This window comes from Mixophyes fleayi, chromosome 3 (assembly GCF_038048845.1).
Source record: "Mixophyes fleayi isolate aMixFle1 chromosome 3, aMixFle1.hap1, whole genome shotgun sequence".
In the NCBI taxonomy this organism is placed as follows: Eukaryota; Metazoa; Chordata; class Amphibia; order Anura; family Limnodynastidae; genus Mixophyes; species Mixophyes fleayi.
Genome location: NC_134404.1, coordinates 257,749,335 through 257,771,011, shown reverse-complemented (window position 1 = coordinate 257,771,011; position 21,677 = coordinate 257,749,335). Strand labels below are relative to the sequence as shown.

The 21,677-nt window shown below is 38.1% G+C and overlaps 1 protein-coding gene across 2 annotated transcripts in view; it reads right to left on the bottom strand.

Moving 5' to 3' along the window:
* Window positions 1–1,384: 1,384 nt before the first annotated feature.
* LOC142142939 (protein unc-93 homolog A-like) overlaps window positions 1,385–21,677 on the bottom strand; it is a 76,949-nt gene continuing 56,656 nt past the window's right edge. Inside the window, exons 4-9 of one of the 2 annotated variants that reach the window (XM_075200699.1) lie at window positions 16,050–16,058; window positions 11,385–11,510; window positions 9,210–9,424; window positions 6,177–6,312; window positions 4,567–4,698; window positions 1,385–1,669 (exon numbers count right to left, since the gene is read on the bottom strand). In XM_075200699.1, coding sequence (XP_075056800.1) covers window positions 1,398–1,669; window positions 4,567–4,698; window positions 6,177–6,312; window positions 9,210–9,424; window positions 11,385–11,510; window positions 16,050–16,058 — 890 coding nt within the window. In that variant the 3' untranslated portion in view covers window positions 1,385–1,397. The remainder of the gene's footprint in view (window positions 1,670–4,566; window positions 4,699–6,176; window positions 6,313–9,209; window positions 9,425–11,384; window positions 11,511–16,049; window positions 16,059–21,677) is intronic. The other variant, XM_075200700.1, reaches the window with a different exon arrangement.

Genomic DNA, 21,677 nt, shown 5'->3' with positions numbered 1-21,677 from the left:
CTTTAAATACACCTATGCAAGAAATAGTAACTATGAAGCATAGGAAATACAAATAGTGGAACATTATGGGCAGCAAAGTGGCACATGGTTAGAATAGCTTCCTCACAGCACTGGGATTATAGGCTTCATTCCGAGCAGTTGTGGTGTTTGTATGTTTTCCATGTGTTTGTGTGGGTATTTCCCCAGGTGCTCCAGTTTCTTACCACAGTTCAAAAACATACTGGTATTTTACGGTTTGTTAGAGATTGGTAGATAATTTAGAATGTAAGCTCTATCAAGGCAGGGACTGATCTGAATGATTAAATACTTTCTGTAAAGTGCTGAGTAATCTGTTGGTGCTATATAAAAAAAGGTAGACTTTTGAATCATTGTAGAACCTGAGCTAGGCTGGCATGTAAGAGTTGGGCTAATGTTAGGGTTTTTATCGGCAGTTTCTTATTTTGCACCACAGGTTTTAGTGCTAAGTCCCATTCCAGAACACTTGGCAGACAAGGGGGACCTTGATATGTAACCTGAATGACATTCCAGGAGTGCTGTACAACATTACATATGATATAACATTCTAGAAGTTCAAAGGAACAGCGGAAGTTGCAAAAGTGTAGAATAAAGTACTTGAGAATAAATAATTGTCAAAAACAATAGTAACATAATTTATTTATGCCTGTATATATATATATATATATATATATATATATATATATACTAATGTTAAACCATTATATATGAGCAGACTAGATTGAGCAAATGACCTTTAATGATTTACCTGACGTTAATGTTCTATGGTTATATATGGTTATATATAAGGGTAAGAAGTTTAGGATTAAGACTGAGTTTGATGTTAGCATTGTTTTTAAATCTGGAGACTCCCGTCTTTGAAGCAAGTGGTCTTTTGTTCTCTTTAGGATTATTTACCAAACAAGTCTAAGGCACTACTGTTTATGTGATGACTTTAGTAAATCAAATTTACTTCTTTAATTTAATTTTCATAAACAATCACCATTTCTCCAGCTCAAACAATGGAGAAAGGGGTGACAGAAAATGTAGCTCAAGCATGTGGAATGCACAATTATCAATTTAGGGAATATTTGCTGACCATGACTAGGGCAAAATAAACTCTAGATATGGCCCAGCCGTAGACAACAAGATCTTGAGATAGAAGCTACTTGAGAGCCTCTCCTAGTGAGGCCTATTACAAGGCCCATTACTAAAGTTGGAATATGGGATGAGGCTAAATATCCTTTAAAATGGCAAAAAAGTATTGCCTATGAGGGCTTGACCAAAGAGGCATAATCATGTTTAAGTAGGCCCAGCAGGGCTAAATGAGATGCACAGATTTAAACAGTTTCAACAATTTGCTGATAATCTTAATGTCCTAATAAAAAGGGCAAATGTAAATGCTACATCTTAGTTTGCATAGTTTTGCCGAGTGAATCATTTTCACCCATATTTTTTTCTAGTTTGTTGCTTGGCACTGTTTTATTTTCATTGTATTCAACAAGTGTATAAAGTGCCATTCCAAGAACTAACACTAAAAGAATAATGTATAATTTCACAGACACACATAAAAATGTGCTATATCCATAGGCTATAACAAATCCCAGAGACTCCCATAGACAGTAATTGGCGAAAGCAGCTTCTTTGTGATCATCAAATAATACTCCATAAAGAGCTAGAAAACAAAATGTGCACATTTATTAGCAACTGATTATGTGTTAAAATTATGCACAAATAAGCAATGTAATACAAGCAATAAAATTTCAAAACCAATATACAATCAGTACAAAATCCATTCTCACTGCATCACAATTGCATGTTTTAATTAAAAAAATTATACATTAAATTATTGCACTTATTGAGAGCAAATTATATTATTGTGAACTAATCTGGAATAGTCATGTTATATGCCTTTATATATGTCCTATTGTATATATAAGGCAATATGTTTAATGATACACTGGTATAATAATATATGGCTCCACTCTACCAGGGACTGGTAGTGCACTTCCTACCAAATTCCCTGATCTAACTGATGGCTTTTATGGTGAATAGCATAACTCCCAATTGCTCCAGCGGTCCCAGTCCTGATGAGCAGGTGCCATGTGTGCCAGAGGAAGATGACTGTGATGCCTGTGGTAATGGAAGGGTGTTTTTAGGGGAAGGGCTTTGAGGGGGGCCTAGTGCTTTGAAAGTGCTGGGTATGCCTTTCAGCATGGTGCAGCAGTGCACTTAATTTTTCCTGTTTATCATCAGACCTTTAATCTGTATATATAGCTCCTTCTTCTCATTTTCATCCACGTTCCTTTAGACTAGTATATAACTGAATGAACTATCAGAATCATCTCTCGACCCTGCTTCGCTTTCTAACTACCACTCAATCTCTCTCCTCCCTTTCAACTCCAAATTACTAGAGCTGCTTGTCTATAACCACATTACCAGCTTCCTCTGCTCTTACTCCCTCCTTGACCCAATCCAACCTGTCTTCCATCCATTCCATTGTCCTTATTATATTCACAAATGGTCTTCTCTCTGCCAAGTCTAAGTATCATTTCTCTTTACTTATCCATCTGGCCCTTTCTATGGCTTTCAGCATTGTGGAACAATGTCTCCTCCAGGACACCCTTCGGTCCTTCTGCCTCTATAATACTGTTTTCTCCTGGTTTCCATTCTGTTAGGACTATGTCTGTATTGAATTAGACATGCAGTACCTCTTTGCTACCAGAGGTGCTGCTGTTATACCTATACAATTTCTCCTTGCTTACAAGGTGTTAAGCCATCTTCATCTTATCTGGACCGTGATCACCTGTGTCTGGCCTTTTTAAGACTGCCTTTTTCTGTTGCCAGTTTGTTTATTTCTGCTGTTTGGTCTTTCAAAGTAACTTCTGTGAACTGGTCCTGATTATCTGACTCCTGTTACATCCACCGTTTTGCACCTTTGTTTGTGACCCAGCCCCTGACATCGTGTGACTTTGCGCCTGTCTTTTCACTGGTATTGTTTTGGATCTCCTAAGTTTCTGACCCTGGCTTGCTGTCACACGGCGGACCTTCGGTTTCTACAACCGTGGTCTGACACACTTACCTGTCTCCCACTGACCTCCGCCCTCTGGCTGTCAGCTTCCTGTTTTTGGGTCTGCGCATGCGCTGACTTAATCCTCTATGTCCTCTGCATGCTTTCTATTGGACAACTAGTCTCAGTACCAAACTTTAAAAGGCACTTCCCCCTGCAGCTCAGTGCCTGTTGATAGTGTTACCTGCCTGGTATCAGACGTGGCTCCATTGCCTCCTGTGCATTCCATTGATCTTCAGAGCTCACGCTCCACCTCACTCTGCTGTACCACTGACTACAAGGGCTTACGCTCCATCTCACTCCGCTGTACCGCTGGCTACAAGAGCAAGAGCTTATGCTCCATCTCACCCTGCAATACCACTGTCTACAGGAACTTACGCTCCATCTCATCCCGCTGTACTGTTGTTCACAAGAGCACACACTCCACCTCACTCCATTGTACCGCCTGCTATAAGAGCTAACGCTCCACCACTCAGATGTATTGCTTGTCTACAGAGCTTACGCTCCACCACTCCACTGTACTGCTTGTCTACAGAGCTTACGCTCCACCACCCCGCTGTTCTGCTTGTCTACAGAGCTTACGCTCCACCACTCAGCGGTACTGCTTGTCTACAGAGCTTACGCTCCACCGCTCTGCTGTACTGCTTGTCTACAGAGCTTACGGTCCACCACTCAGCTGTACTGCTTGTCTACAGAGCTTAAGCTCCACCACTTTTAGTTCCTCAATTTGCCTACAGAACTTGCACTCCATCTCTCCTGCTGTCTGCTAGTGTCTTCCTTCTCATTCCCCTAATAGATCTCACCTGATACTCCTAGTAGGGGCCACGACCTGCGGGCGGACACACCTAAGTCAAAACAACCTTGCGGCGGTCCCTAGTGAACACCGTTCATTCGTTAGACCCTCTGCCTTGCTAGGAGTAGTGCTAAATTGGGCAGATCAAGAGTTTTCACATTGGGAATCTTTAACAACTTCTACCTTTCCAACCTCTTCTTCTCTGTTTCCATCTCTGGTTCCTCCTCCCCTCCTCTTTTTATACCCAAAATTGTCTGTCATAAGCCCTATTCCCTTCTTGTTGACCATATTCTCCCTTGGCAAACCCAGTACCATCTCTTCTTCGACTACACTCAGTTTTACCTCCCCTTCACTTACCTCTCCCCTTACTTCCTCTCTTGAATGTCCAGCTGTTTTTCAGCCTTCTCTTTATGCATGTTCCAGTGCTTAATCAAACTCATTCAACTCAACTCAACAAAAAAGGAACTTGCTGTTGTCCCTGTCCTTCATTTCTGCCTGTTCTCCTATGTAATCAGTTATCTATGCTAGTGTGCGTATGTGTGTGTGTGCGTGCATGCGTGAGTATATATTTATATATGTACATTTATTATTATAATTTACATTCGCTAGTCTAGTTCAATGAAGGTGAAAAATAATTTTGTTTTTGACCAGGCCTGTGTGAGTTTTAGTGTATTTAATCATTGAAACGTAGTGATAGCTTACTACTTACCATTGGTTTGGGTCTGCCAGATGGAGTCTGCCATACCCCAGATTGCAGGAAACACAAAGAACACAGCAAGCTGATTTGGATGAGGTTTCCAAAGTAGTAGTGCTATAATACCAGCAGCATTTGTGAACGCGGCTATAGATATAAATAAAGAAATAACAGGCATATTAAGAGCAACAAATAAGTAAGGTTAGATATACTCTCTCCCCCACACCATTCTCTTTACAACTCATCTAACACTCTCCTTTCTCAATTCAAGCAAATACTGTTTTGCCAACTTTATAGGCACATATACTTTATGTACTATATGGTAACATATAGTAACAAGTGTTTTATTGTAGTAACATGAATTGGAACTAGAGTTAATATAACATCAAATGGCAGTGTAGACATTATGGAACATCATGCTCTAAGACTGTGTAGACCACATTCATTGCCTCCAAAAAATACTACCAGCAATGGTTCACAAATTATTATACTAGTATTGCCCCCATATGGCGTGCCAGTGCCAGACCTAAAATACAAATGGCTGACAACAGAGAAAAATCTAAGAATGTTTATATATACACACACACACACACACACACACACACACTATTTATTGCGCTAGTAGAAGTTCTTGCAGCTCTTTTGCATAAATTAACTTGTATTTTAGGTTTAGTGGTCATTTAATATCCCAGCAGAGCCCCCATATTTTACTAATAGTCCTCATGCCATGAAGCCTGTGCCAAACTTTACCGGTAGGACCCATATTATATTGTACCATATATCCGACACCAAGGCAGACAATTCAGTAGCTGAATTAAAACTTGAAAGACACATCACACCAACAACTTTTTTGTTAACTATTGCAATTTGATCAATTTGAAGTTTTGCTGTATGTGTAATTGAACTGTGTACTGACTTCAACATGCATATTTTATTCTAGTTGTACTGTTCTAAACACAAAATACATTATAATACTTTGTCAGTTAGCTTGTAATTTCCAGACCCTTCTTTCTTGGTATATTTTGATCAATATATATATCACTTCCTCATTAAAAGTGTTCATTTCATTAATTCCATTAGTGGCAGTCACACTCTTCCCGACCCGATCTGTTCCCGACTGTTGAAAATGACGTCACTTGAAAAAGCGACTGCTGTTAAAGCGCCAATGCACAGACCCGGTTTACTATAATCTCATGTAAGTAGTAGGTTAGGGTTAGGGGTTAAGGGTAAGGGTTTAGAGTTTAGGGTTAGGGTTAACCTTACTCTCAAAAGCCGGGTTCGTGTATCTTTAAAACTGAAATTTCCCAGTTGTGTTTTCAGATTACATCAATTTCAACTGTCGGGAACAGATTGTGTCAGAAACATACTGTCTCTTTGTAACAGTAAGTCGCTGTTTCTGTCATGTCGGGGTGTCATTCTTCGGATTTTAAATGTCGGTGTAGTCACAGTCGGTGTGGTCACTATCGTTAAATCGTACCACACCCAATCCCATATGGTGTAAAGAAATACATCAATCTATACTGTACATACTTGGATGAGAATATGCTTAGAGTATGACCCTGATGTGTCTTTAAATTTTCCTGTGTAGTCCATATCCAGGCATGGGTGTACATGTTCTTTCTTACCAAAAAAAAAGAGAGATATCCTTCCTGTGTATTGTGAAAGTTTTCCAAACAGCAACGAACAGATTGCATTGGTTGCTGCAAAGCACATCATCACATAGCCAACAAAATGTATTCCAAGTGTGCAGGTAACATAAGACTAAAAAGAAAAAGAAAAAAAAATAAATAAAAATTTACTAACTAAATACAAATTTTCAGAACAGATTGACTGCAGAGAATGGTATAGCTTATATTCAAGATGTTTTGTAACAGTCATAGACATAATCAATATAAATATATATGCTTTTAAAAGTTCGGTATAATGTAAGGAATTTCTCATTACTCATCACTTAAAGGCGCATTTCACACAACATTAAAATTAAGTGAGGTAATATGTTACTTATTTAAGTTTTAGCAGTTGTCCTGATGCATCTACTGTCTCCATTTACTGTCTAAAAAAGGAGATCCTCTCTCCTGCTCAGGTGGTCCTGATGTAGTCAAGGCCCCTTTCCTTTTTATAACCAAAAATAAAGCCTGTCAAATCATGAGAGAGGTACCTCCTGTTTGAAACTGTTAGACCCAACCAACTGGATCGATAGAGCACAGGTAAGCAAAATTTGTTTTTTAAAATATTAAACATTTTTTCAGTGTTGGATAGAGTTAACCTTTTATTACAAGTAGAGATGTGTGCAGACCCCCTGTGTTTTGGTTTTGATTGTAAAACCATCTTTGTGTTTTGGTTTTGGTCAAAAATCTTCACGTGTTTTGTCTTTTGGTTTTTTATCTGAATTTAATTAATTTAATTTAATCTATTTATAGCATTAACATTCTTTTACAGTCAATTACAGTCTATTTTACAATAATCTCTTTACAACTGCATCCCCACAACAGAAATGAGTTGAGAAAATTGCTGAAGCATATAAAGTGTGGAATTCCACCTTGTTACTACCTCTTGCTGGGTGTTTGACAGTTACATGATCGACATTTATATGGTCAACACCATAATATAGACAGGGTTGGAAAGTCAACAATAATGACATTGATGGTATTATTAGGTCAATAATTTGAATGTAGACATTATATTTATCTCAAGTGTTAGCAGGCCCGAGCTCCACGATAGGTATGGTTCCAGGCACTGAAGGGGACTAGCGCTACACGTGTAAGACCGCAATAAGTGGAGTGCTGAGACAGCCACACCTTTGCACCGTGATGATACCAATCTACTCTCTGAACAATGAAGGGGCCCTATAAGTCTCCATAATTCAATTTAGATAAGACAATTTCCCCTAAAATGAGTTAATTAGGGTCTCAGGGACCAAAGCCCCGACCAAATGTGACTACTTAAGTGTCCAACCCACCCGTGAGCACACATTTTTTAAACTTGGTCCAGAGCTGTAAACATTTTATTGGTAAGTTGTTTGCACACATACCAGATTCCTTTTCATGTTGTTTGCTCCAAATTAATAGTTTAATAAACATATACAATATAGTTATTTACACAAGATGTTGGTGGCTTAATAAAATGTGAGGGCACATGTTGGTTGTTTGGTCAAGGGTATGCACAATACATGCACTGAGCAAATTTAGGCATGTTTTATGTATTGACATACAATAACAATGCGGATGAGGAATACTGGCTGCACTCCAAAGTCCAAAACTGGTTGTGTAGTTGTAGACTGTGCCAAACCAATATAAGGGACCACATTGTATCCCATTTTATTATTTACTATTGAACACTGCATACACTGGTGACATACAGTTGTGAACCAGAATTCCCCTACAGCTGTTCCGTTGTTTGTCTGCAATTTTATTATGTTGTTAGTGAAAGGCTGATGTAGCAACAGATTGTTTTTGGATTTTTTTTTTATAGAAGACAACAGGTAGGACAGAATATGTCACACTAAATGAATTTTGTTTTGGAACCTAGGAGAAAGAATATTTTTTTCACATCTCAATACTGTTAAGGCTAAATTAATATAATATATTTTGTCTTTGTTGCATGATCTTACATCATTCATGATGGGGTGACAGTAACTGAGCCCTTTTTATTCCATTATTATTTACGTTTATTTATGTTTTCACTAAGAAAAAAAAAATTTGAGGCTCTTTTAGAATTGGACATAAGGGTGTTATCTATATAAGATACAGATATCTGTACCACGTATGAGCACCAAAACTGTGTTTGCACATTGTTAACTTCAATATAATTAACTTGTGTCTCCTTACACTTGGAGACGCTGTACAGGCAGGCAGGAGCTGGCAAGTGTAGGTCGAGTACAATAAGGGCATATTCAGGTAATTGAGGCACAATTAGACGTGAACACATTCATAGGTGCAGGGGGCCTGGGCACTGATAGACAAAGATGATTATGAGTATCTAGTGGCTTCTGAACGACTGAGTTTCTATTGACCATTCCTCCTTTAATTACTAAAGTTGCGACTATATTATATGAAGTAGTGGGCATATTTGTATTACTTTATTTGATAATTACCTTTGGACGTCATTTTTAATGTGATTGGTTAGCTTAAGTTGGCCTGGTAAACGATGGTATGCCATACCGCCACTTCACCTATTGATTTGATTGCTCAGCAATCAAACTACATTCACTTACATTTTCCATACCGCCACTTCTAAATTTCCACTTCGACCAGTAGTTAATTCTGAACACAGCTACAGTCCCACTATGAAATTTTGTGCGCACTTGTGCAAGCAGGGTTTTCCTGGGTTTTTTTTTCACTTCTTTTTCATAAGAGTGGTTTATTTGTTTTTCACTTGAATTTTGCTATTTGCAAGGTAAATTTAAAGGTGAGAAAAGGTCTGACATGATATATCTTGATTTTAGGTTTTGCATCACAAGCAACTGCAATTTCAATAGGTGTGTATAGACTTGTTAGATCCACTATACGTGAAGCACCATGTGTTTTAAGCATGCTTCAGAAAAAGCATCACACAGAATATAGCTTTATAGTTGCTTAAAAAGACAAAAAATAAGTGGTAGAGGGTCCCTATAGTATACAGTAACGCACATGAATCTGTAAAGCATTTTTGATAACAACCTTGGTATAGTCACCAGCAAGGAATCCTTGTTCAAAACCACTCCACATTGTGAGAGGAATTAGAAGACATTGGCGTTTATCTCGTAGATGCCTAAGTGGTGCCAGTATTTTGATCCAAAATGTTTCATTCTTAATGTCTTCTTTTTTGGGTTCTTTTTTCAGGTCAATATTATCCAGAAATATGGAAACAAGCAAAATAGCAAGTATTCCGCTACCTTTGAAATGTAACGATAATGGGGAAAAAGTTTTTATTATTCAAAAGTAAAAAGAGCAATACAACCAGTAATGTATTGCATACTTCACAATAACATTTCTAAAGAGTGCATGTAAAAAAGTACATGAACAATAACAAAGTTTTCTCACTTTCTATGAAAAATAAAAACATGCATTTTTATGGAAGCAGTAGCTCTGACAAGTGGCAAAGAAAACCTACAATCTATACAATACCTATTTTTGACAGCTGCAAAGTAAACCTTATTTATTAACAATACTTGTGTAGCAAACTTCCTTCCTATGATTGTGGTGTAATAGGTAAACTTCGTGGTCTTACACAGCATTTCAGTCCTCACAATTTTTTCAATGAAACAAAAGTATGGAGGTAAATTTGGGAGAATGGTTTTTTGTGACACCTGGTTGCTGAACTGTTCATTTCTCAATCAAATCTGTCAAAATGACACAGTAAATAACCATAGATACAGTGCAGAATCTGTATTACTACAAGTAAATTCTAGTTATTAAAACATCAATCGATAAAAATGCAGACAATAAATAACAGATCTAAAAAAAAATTGATTATCCAAATGTTGCAGGTCTCCCAAAAAGACTTTCTTTGAGAAAGTTATATTTTTTTGATGAAACGCGTAAATATACTGTATATCCTGTACCTGTAGGTGGGTCCAACAAGCAGGAATTCTTTAATCTTTATTTGTGCACATTAGATTACTGCATATGCGAAGAAAGGGACTGTGTTATGATACACACGAGCTGTACTGATTCAGGGTGTGCATTACTGTTGAGAAACCCTGATCGTGTACTATCTCTGGCTGTGTGGATAATATGAATGAGAGTCCTTCCCTAACAGCTACCATGTCTGATCGGGTGAGATTACTTCACATCACTCTCAAGTTTAAAAATTACCTGTAATTTATGCTTCTGATCAAGTCCCACACAATGTTAGAATTACAATAGTAAGAACATAAAGATTTTCTATACAGATTTTATCCAAAATGTGAACTGGCCATTCACTTTGGAGTATATATCCAGATTTTATGACAGCGCTATATAAAAGAGATCTGATACTGTTCAAATATTTGGTATTGTGTGTCTGAAGTACTGAGTTTTTAAACTACTTAATACAAGATCTGCCTGCTTCTTTTGAGAGACCTGCAACATTGGGATAATCATGACATAAACAATGTTGTGATTATAATCACCTGCAGTGGCGCACGCAGGGGGGTTTCTGGGTCTCCAGAAACCCCCCCTCCGCTAACTAAGTGCCCACCATATTGGCACTGTCCTATACAGCAGCCGACAGCGCCGCGGCTGCTGTATAGGACAGCGCTGCCGAAACTGAGCTACTCTCGCGTGTTTTTTTTTGTTTTTTTGTTGTTTTTGGGTCAGGGGGGAAATTACCCTTACAATCCTGCGTGCGCCCCTGATCTGAGAGGGAAAAAAATTAAATCTTGATATCTGTTATTTATTGTCTGCATTTTTGTCAATTGATGTTTTAATAAATATAATTTACTTATAGTAATATGGATTCTACACTATTTATTCTGGCTAGTATTCCTCAATGTCAATTGTCTAGTCCTATGGCTTACCTTTAACTTTATTCTTGATATTGGCTAATTTTTTGGAATGGGCACCCCTAAGATAGAATTTGACCCGTGACTGTTTTCATGAGAAATCAGATATTGTCATTTACCCTTGGAGTGAGTATGAGCGCATGAGAGTTAATTCTTTATTTTATAAATAGCCATAGATATCTGCAAATTATCCTTAAACAATTGTTATTTTGCGAATAAGCAGGTTTAAACCATTTCAATAATTAACATATTTAACATGTATCAATGGTATTATAGTTACCCATTATACAATCTCCTTTTTGCCTGTCTAACATTTGTGCATTATTTAACACCTGCTTCTGCTTAAAATTGATTAACAAAAAACACTTACCTGTATATATACCCAAAAGAGTGTAAATTAAGCTATCTGAAGGCCGTTTTGAGCTTGTACTGTTCACATAGCTGACATTCACATATGGGCAATCATTTGCTCCACAGTGTGTATAATTTGATTCACCTTCATTATATCCTATATTAAAGAAAAAGGAAAACGCTAAGCTTTACTAATTGGAGTGCAGTATATAAATAGTGTAAATGTTATTTAAAAATAAAATAAATACATATACTATATAGAAAGCACATTGTATTTTGGCAACATTATTTCTAAATGTGATTCTTCAATGTAGTTTATAACAATAAAACAGTTTTCAAATATTAAAACGCTAAAAGTGCAGTTGTTTAGTATTGTGTTGTTACCCCTGTCACTCTTTAGTTTACTGTGTCCTTGTGCATCATGTGATATAAACAAGAAAACTCAATAAAATGAAATATAGCTAATATGACAGAGCTTCTGATTCATCTTATTTAAATGTAACATACATTAATAATAAAATTATGCATAAATAAGGGATATAGTTTATAATAAAGTCTAAAATTGTTCAGCAAGACACTCTTATATTGTGTTTCAATAAAAAGCTGCATATAATATTTCGCTCTATTATACTGTGTGAAATATACTGACACTTTATAAATAAAGGACAATATGGCTGAAGCCACAAGGGACAACCAGCTCCGTGCTGAATAACACTTGGGCTTATCCAGCACCCATAGGTTTGAGGGTAGTAGTTTAAAATGAAGATTTAAGTTAGATTAAGTAATATTGTTGAACTACAGAGTTATACAAGTTATTGAATGCCCATGTGTTCCAGTGGCCGTCAGAGTATGCTGAAACTTATGAAAATAAAAGCACCTGCATGTGCTTGCAACATGTAATTCCACAAATGTACTGAAGAGGGGGGAAAAAACATGCAGTGTTGGCTTTTCGCATATTGATTCCTTCATTCATTCTGAATTTTAAATTTTGGGTGAAATTACCTTTTAAGCATAATATACCTGTTGCTTATATAAAAGAGAATACTATTAAATATATTTGACATACAACGTTAATTTAATTCTCCTGTGTAAGAAAATCTTCCTGGTTTGCTGATGGATACTACATTAATACTCTTGAATACAAAACAGACTTATAACAGAAAATAAGAACTGTCAGTGAAGAATCTAGGTGCTTGAAAATTTTAAATTGGTTTGAAATTCTATTGACTCCGATTTGAATTTGTGGTTCACATTCACTGTTCACTGGTCACGCTTGAGGGTTGCCAATCACTTTTTTTTTTTTAAAATCCAGTATTTTTATTGAAATTTTTTAAGATATAAACATACTAAACAACAAAAAGAAAAGAAAAACAATCGCATACATATCGGAATTAAATGACGGAATTTACAAGATTACATTAAAGCATAATAATAATAAATGTGCTATATTCATTCAGGATCATACATCGTAAATGCTTATACATAAGTATGTTACACATGCAGGGTTTATTACATGGACTCAGATACTTATTATAAGAACTGCGGTAGCCATACATTTAAGTAGATAGAGCATCTGTACTAGATGACATAGGATAGAATGGAGACTCTAACCATCTGTACCATATATTCTCAAATTCCTTCAGAGCCTGTCTGCTAGTATAAACAAATCTCTCGTGCCTTATGGTGGTATTGACCAGTGCCTTCCAATTTTTAACTGTGGGACTCGTCGGAGCCAACCACAGCCTCACTATACAGACCTTAGCCAACATCAATAACTGTGAAATGTACATTTTTGTCAGTTTATTAACTTTCCCCTTCAATCGGAGCCCAAAAAGACAAGTGGCCGGTGAACTAAGAGACACTTCAATTCCAGTAACCTGAATACATCTCCTGATCCTTCGCCAGAAGATTTGTATACATGAACACTCCCATAGAAGGTGCCAAAAGTTAGCATTGATCGAATTGCATTTCGGACAGTTAGGGGTAGCATCCGGGCGAAATTTTGCCAATCTTATAGGGGTAAAGTAGGCCCTGTGTAAGATAAACACCTGTATTTGTTGAAATTTTAATGATGAAGTATAACCTTTAGTACTGTCTGTAACCATTTCCCACTCCTTGTCTGATAAAAGGCCAATATCTATTTCCCACTGATTCCTCAAACCATCCAAATCATCTGCAGTGGATTCATACAGAAGACATGAATACATTCGAGAGATCAGACCTCTATAACCCAAGGCCTGTAATTGTTTCCTCAGTGGATCCACCCCAAACACCAAAGTCTCCCCTTTAAATTGTGTGTTTAGGGCGTGTCGTAACTGAAGGTAAGAATAAAACATTGTTCTGGGTACAGAGAATTCCCCAACCAACTGTTCGAAGGATTTAAGTACATTTGTATCATAAAGCTGACCTACCGACACCACACCCAACCGAGACCACTCCCTGGCCCTCTTCACTGTATTCAACTTCTCAAATTTCTTTGCCCCCCAGATAGGAGTATCACTTTTAATGTTATCACTAAGTAATCACTTTTAATGTTACCATTCAAGTTCATTTTTCGAGGTTCACAGTTTGTGTTCATTTGCTCATGTTAAAATTGATGTTTTCAAATATTTTCATTTTAAACACTAATAAAGTTCCCTCAATTTTTTTCAGAACCATTTAGTGAACATAAAAAGCTTGACATGTACAGTTATAAAGCATATAGTAGATCATATATTACAGTTACATGAATATCACTATGAGATGTACAATGTAGAATCTTTTTTTTAATGTTCCCAACATATAGTTTTTGGTAATGGAAGGGTGTATTGTACACCGGGAGTGGTGGGGAAAGAAGGTTGTGAGATGAAGCCAGGGAGGGACATGTCAAACTAGATCCCTTAAAAAGCACAAGCTATAAAACAAAGAATCAAGGGAGACATCCTGGTATGTAAGCCATGGAAGACACATTTTATTAAAAATTGTTGAATTGTCCATTCTTTTGTAGATGTGCCACAGTTGCTTGGTAACAGCTCCAAGTAAAGGAGGGTTGAATCTCTCAGAGATGCTGCTAGCTGACAGGTGGGCACACTAATTATGTGGTGTATAAGTTTGTTTAAATGTTTGGCTACTCCCGGAATCAGATGAAGGAGAATAAACTAATCAGGTGACTGGAATGGAGATACAGAGAAACCATTGACAGAGGCATATGGACTACAGTAGAGATCTAGAATACCTTTCAAAATGCTACCTTAGAAGCACGAATGAGTGAGAGTCCATTGCATAAAATTTCAGCGGTCTAAGATAGTGGACGCACTTTGCCATCTAAGTGACTTTATAATCTGTCACCATCAGCTAATTTACCACATCAGTTTTGTACTACAATTTACAAAAGAGAATTTTGTGGGCTAACTGGTCAGCTCCTCAGATCTCCGCAGTACAAGCTTGTTCCCTGAGATCTGGGAGTTTCCCACTTCTCATGCTAGGAGACATGGAGTTTCCAAGGCCCTATTGTCTCTAGAAGAACCAGACTTCATAATGCTGGCATGCAATAGAGATATGACACTCGCCCTATTGCTGATGAGAACCAGGACCATCAAGTTCAACTCCCCGGGCAGAATGGAGACAACTTGCAACAAAGACTCACTATGTTGGCCTGCTAGGGCTAAGGTGTCAAAGCGCTACTACCTGCACTTGTAATACCATAATCGCCATGATCACCAGGACACTCTTAACTTTTGCTGTCCCACCAGTATTTTAAGTTTCAAGAGGGGACTCTCATAACAAATTGCATACTGCTGGGTATCAGATTTTTGTACACTAAGGCATCTCCCAGCCTGCAACACTGCTCTCCACATTTTACATTAATGCAGCACACTATATAACTGTCACTGAGGCTCCACTCCTTATTCAGAACAACAGCCTGGGTTTCTCACCACATTGTATATATTGCAGGTAATTCAAGCTTTCTAACAAGTACAAAATCAGCTTGCTATCCATAGGCTGTTGTACACTGTTACCTACTCACCAACATTCATAAAAATTTCTAGCTGCAGTAATTCTGTCACTGGATCCCAAACCATTGCTGCCCTCCAGTGAAAGATTAGAACTACTACATTTACTGCTAGTACTATACAACAGGTGTATATTTGCTTACACTTTAAATTGAATTGCATTTCCAAGTTGCGGGATCTGGTAGCATCAAGTTTTTTTTAATCTTTATATAACCTCACACAAACTGATTAACATCTAACTTACTTCATAACAAGATGTGAACTCTCCTTTGCTCACAGGCACACAGGGACCTGTTCTATGGATAACTTACAAGAGTGCACTGTTTACCTTGTTCAACATTTCCCACCCCTTTTCACTTCTTAAGTTCAATCTGATTAGATGCCATACTGTTTTTGACAAGAGTCGTCCAGGAACAAGACATCTACAACAGGCAGCACATCCGCAATATTCACTAAAATGCTTTGGTCTCTTCACATACATCTGACCAATCTTATTCTCCCAGGCTTACCTCTTAATCTGAGACTGAAATTGACCCTAATGTTCAAGCAGCCATAACATATCTGACAAATAATATCCAAATTACGTTTCAACAAGAGCCCAAAAAATATATTGCTGAATTTAAGACAGAAATAGCTATTCTTGGCTCCAGGACTGATATCCTTGAATCTAAAACTGATAAACTGTGTTGCACTCAAGCAGTCTTCAATAGAGAACTCGAGACATTGAGATAGGCAATGTAAATTATCAAAGAAAAGCAAGAGGACCAGGAACATAGATCACATAGTGTCATGGTCAACAGATATGTGTAGGACCCTAGATCCTGCTAGTTTCAGCACCACCTACAGGAAGGTGTGGAGTCTAATGGGACAAAAGCTTTTCACCAGTGACCCCTGCAAGGGAGTTTGGGCTTAGCAGCTTCTGCCCCGCAGGTCACGGCCCTCCAGGTAGGTACTCAGTAAGGCCCAGTGGAGAGGGCAGAAAGGAAAATCTGCAGGAGGTGAACCCGGAGGTCCGGGTAATAGCAAGCAGGAGACTGGATCATTTGGTAGATAAACTGCAGCAGGTAGACAACAGAGTCCAGGTAGCTGCAGCAAGAGACTGGATGGGAAGGTGCAATGTGCTGCGAACAGGTAGCTACTGGGATAGCAGAGCTGGACATACTGGAAATATGGCTGAAACACAGCTTGTAGAGGCAGTACAGATAAACTGGATAGCAGACCTAACTCAGAGGCTGGAGAAGGACAGAAGCCAGGCTTAGTCAGGAGGCACAAGGCACAAGATAAACCAAAATAAGCAGGGCTCGAGATCTTGCCAGGAGGCACAAGGCACAAGGTACTGGATAAACCACGATGCCAGGATGTACGGGGCACTGAATAGATCCTTGGGAAACAGAATAGCGGAGAGTAAAACAAGCCAAGGGATCAAAGCCAGGAGAGCCACAATGGTATCAGGGAATGAGCTGGAGTGTAGTCAAGAAGAAGTCAGGAGATAAGCAGCGAAGCTGAGGAACAAGCTGAGGTCAATACCAGTTAAGTCATATACAGGATAATCAGAAGAGTCAGCAACAACAGGCAAGACAATAATGAACTGCCACAGTTTACTGGGAGAGGCAGACTTATAAATGCAGTGAACAGGTATGGGTGCTGATTGGGGAATGAGGTAACTCTTGCTAGTGGGGTGGTGTGTGTAATAAGACAGCAGCACCTCTGGTGGTAGAGGGGTACTGCAGGCCAGATATACACAAAGGCAAAGTTCAAGCATAGTTCTTAAAAGACAGAAGCTGCAGGAGGCAAGCAGTACTCAATGGAAGATGCTGATGTGCAACCAGAGGCAGATCATGACACAAAAGAATAATCCATAACATACCAGAGTCAGTAGAAAACTCCTCCTTCCAGTATTTCCTCAAAGATATTTGCAAATATTTTATTTCAAATATCTCAGGGGATGAGCTCCAGATGGATGGAGTTCACAGAGCTCTTAGGACCAAACCAGCCATGGATCAGAGACCAAGAGATATCATAGAGTGTCTCCATTAATATTAAGCTACATAAAAACTCCTAGTTGCTTTAAGAAACAGTGACATGATTGATTTTCAAGACACCAACTCCAACAGATCCAAGACCTTGTTCCTGCTACAATTCAAAAATTGCAGGGACCTCCAGCTGGTGACTAGAATTCTCCACCAACATAACTAAAAATACCGGTGGGGATTCCCTTTTAAACTACAAGTCCTTTCCGGAAACTTTGTTCATCTGACAAAATCCCTGGAACAAGGTCAGCAAATCCTCTCTAAACTCGGCATCCTACTGGAACCAAAACTGTATCCTAAGCAAGGCAAACCTTCTAAACCTCATAAAGGGAAACCACCTTCTCCAGAATGGTCATTGGTAGGATGTCACACAACTAGAGAATCTAACTCTTCAGCATGACTACTCGATGGCAATCTGAAATAATCTGTCCTCCACCAATGGTCTCCACCAATGGGCCTGGTTGATCCATTGTCAACCAGGGTTGAAAGTTCAACAATTGCTTTATAGCATTTTGCCTATTTGGAATCAAACTCCTTCTGAAACTGGAGATGATTCCCCTTATGTGTTCACTTAACTTTACCTTTAATGGACTATCAGAAAATACATTAGTTAACATTACTTTTGCTAGTCTGCCAACACAATGCAAAATCTAGGAACTACTGGACATGAGCTGTGCTGTTATTTTGTTGTTGCACCCCACTGTGAAGGTCACCCTGATACTTCTAATCAATCTAAGTTTCTCCAGTTTAGTTCACTGTTAATATATAATGGGATAAATCCTCAACCGTTTGACTACTGCATCAATATGCTGTTGTTTCTTTTATGTTCTTTGAGCTGTGTATTAATTAAGATTTTAGTTAAAATGTTTAACTAAGGAGTTTCCCCCTTTCTTTTCCCTTTTGTTATTTTGGACATTTGTAAAGGGTCCCTCACCAAGGACAAATTAATTTCATCTCCGTAACCACACAGACCAAGCATCCTTAATTCTCCTTGTCACAGTGTCAGGTGCATTATCCTTTCTTCTCTTCCTACATCTAGTGTTTCTTTTATAATACTTATTACCGGTGCTTATTCCCACAATGGTATTGAAGTTAATCTCCATTAGTGGGAATGAGTTCAACTCACGAGAGAGAGAGAGCATAGTTTTACTGCAAGAATCCCACTTGACAGGAACTCATTGACAGGCAACACACACAAACATTTTTTACATCAGCTGATTGTTAGTAACGAGGGGTGTCAATTTAAATCTTATGCTGATCCAGAACATCGCTACTTAAATTTGATAGGTATCCTCCACTCTGCACTGATTTCGCTCTATGCTCCCAATATGGGCCAGTTGCGGAAATTGCCATTGGTACGGCAGATGCTGTGCATCGGGGGCTGTAGAGTTAATGCGGCCCACTGCATGGCAGATGCAGAGGGTCAGGGGCCCCGGTTCCCTTTTCCCAGCCTCCCAGCACCGGGGCCCACAGTTCGCTAGTTCTGCCTCTGGCCAAGTGTTTTTCACGGCCTTACTCCAAAATATTCTAAGAAATTTTCTGCTGTCCTTGACCTGGTCATGACAGATTTTTTTTAACAAAATACTAAACAGAACTTCTTTTTATGCCTCTGCGACCTTGACTAATATTGTGGTGATACCAAAACCATATAAAGACCCCACTATGTGTTCAAATTACCGCAAAATGTTATTATTAAGCATGGGTTAAAAATGTATGCAACAGTATTGGCCTTAGTTAAAACAAGGTGCACCATTTACCTTATTTACTCCATACATGTATCTCAAAAACCATTCACTACTAACAGCCTTGATGCAGAAAATTAATTTGAACCACATTTTGTGGTCACTCGTGTCTAGTTTGCCTCTTTCACCCCTGATATTGGCAATACTTATTGAACCACTAGCTGTGAAAATTTGTTCAGATACAGCAGTTTCAGAAATTTAAACAGGGTGGGGTCAGGAAGCAAAAATCCCCCATAGACAGATGACATTCTCTGTTATCTGACCCAGCCTCATCTGTTTAGGTGAATAAAAAGAAACTGTTCCAATCCAATGGAATATGTTTGACAAGGGGAAAATTTGATGGAGAAATTCATAGAAAGAAATTATGATAAACATCAAGTACAGGAAGCATTCAAAAGTATTAACGAAATTTAGAGTATATAAAGAGGAAGAAAAACAGAAATAATTTGAAACTGTATTTGTCACCAAATTTAGTAGTAATTATCAAACTGTCACAAACATAATTAAAAAATATTGGCATATTTTTCAACATGATGAAGGCTTGAAGTCCATCATCCCATCCAAACCGAAGATAGTGTTCAGGAAGGCCGACAATCTAAAAATGTATTGGCTAACAGCTTTTTTACCAATACATGAACATAGAGATACTGATATACCCCAAGGATTTTATTTCTGCTCTGAATGTGCATGCTGTAAAAACTCAAAGATGAAATCCACCACCTCCACTACTATTTATACCTCAAAGGTTACTAACCAGTAGTATAAAATCAAAGAAAGAATAAACTCCAATTCTGAAGGTATTATATACCTTTTGGAGTGCCAATGTGATCTCCAATATGTAGGCTGAAACAAAAGAAAATTAAAAATCTGGATATCTAAACATTAAGAGAGGCATAACAACGCACAGTGTGTCCAAGCATTTTTTTTAGATAAACATAATAGAGACTATACAGGTATGATGTTTCTGGGCATTTAACATGTACCGAAGAATTGGAGGGGTGGCAACTACATCTCTGCTATGTCCAAATTGGAAGAAGAGTATATTTACAAATTTAAAACTTTGGCACCACTAGGACTCAATCTAAAATTTGATTTATGGCCCTTTTTGCTATAAAACACTTTCCATTATACATACATTTTAAAATGTAAAATATATTATACATATGTACTATGTTATACCTTTTTTATTTTGGTTTTTATTTTGTATCTATTCACACCAATTTAATATGACAAAGGAGAATTACATCTTCTGTTTTACTATTTTAGTATTGCAATTATGCCATTTTTTAAAAATATCAGTAAAGTTATTTGAATTTAAATACCACTAAAGAAGGCAAAAGATAGATGACACCTATCTTTGTCAAAGTCCATAGGACGAAACGCGGGTACAGGCTACACTCAAGGTATTTTGATCCACTCAGGCTCCCATACCAACTAGAGATGGTCACTAACCCCCGTGTTTTGGTTTTGGATTCGGTTTTGGATCTGGATTACCGTCGTGTTTTGGTTTTGCAAAACCGCCCTTGCGTGTTGTGGTTTTGGCTTTGTTTTGCAATTTGTTAAAAAAATTACATTTATTGGTGCTAAAATGACATAATTTAGGTATTATTTTGTAGCTGCATTATTATTAACCTCAGTAACACTAATTTCCAGTCATTTTTTATTCAATTTTGAACACCTCCTATGTCACAATAAGATTTTCATACACTTGAAAAGAAAAATTGCTGCAGTTCTTGCCAGTGATAACAAAAAGGCCATTGTCATGCCTGAGCATAAGACCAAAAATCCACCTCTTAAGTGTGGAAATTTTTTTACACAAATCCTGGCAAAAGTTGTCTATCCATTTGTAGCGTTTTTAAAGCCACACTCAGTAGAGGTAGGGACCTTAACCAGCTGGGATCCTCATCCATGTTTCGTCATTTTTCAGTGAGTTCTTGGAAAACTGTTGGGAAAATCAGAAACTTCGGTTAAAAAAAAATTACAACAAGCATTCCAGCATAATATACCTCCCTTCTCTCATCTACATCCCAGCACCTGCAATCTCCCCCCCCCCCTACACCTTCATAATCAATATCCCCTGAACAAACAATTGGCAGTTAAACAATCCTCTGCAAGAGGAAGCAAGAATGAAACCTGTCACCCAGTCGCAAAGCGGATCACAGACGCCCTGGGTACTATGCTAGTGTTAGATCTGTGTCCAATGTCCACTAATAATACAGTTGGCTTAAAACATTTAATTGAGGTGTTCTGTCCCTGTTAGCAAATGTCATCACTATACCATTTTACTAGAAAAGCTAATTCTCTCCTGTACCAGAAAGTTCCTAAAAATTTATTTATTGGGAGACAAAATGGCATTCTACCCACTGTACACTTAACCACAGATATGTGTACAAGCGGAACTGAGCAAACTAAAGATTATATGACTGTGAAAGCCCACTGGGTTGGTCATTCGCCTTCCCCAGCATGGACAGCAGCAGCATGTACCCAGGTACGTCACATTTTTGAGAAGTAGGCTACTCTGTGTATCAGCGGCTTCAGTAAGAGGCAT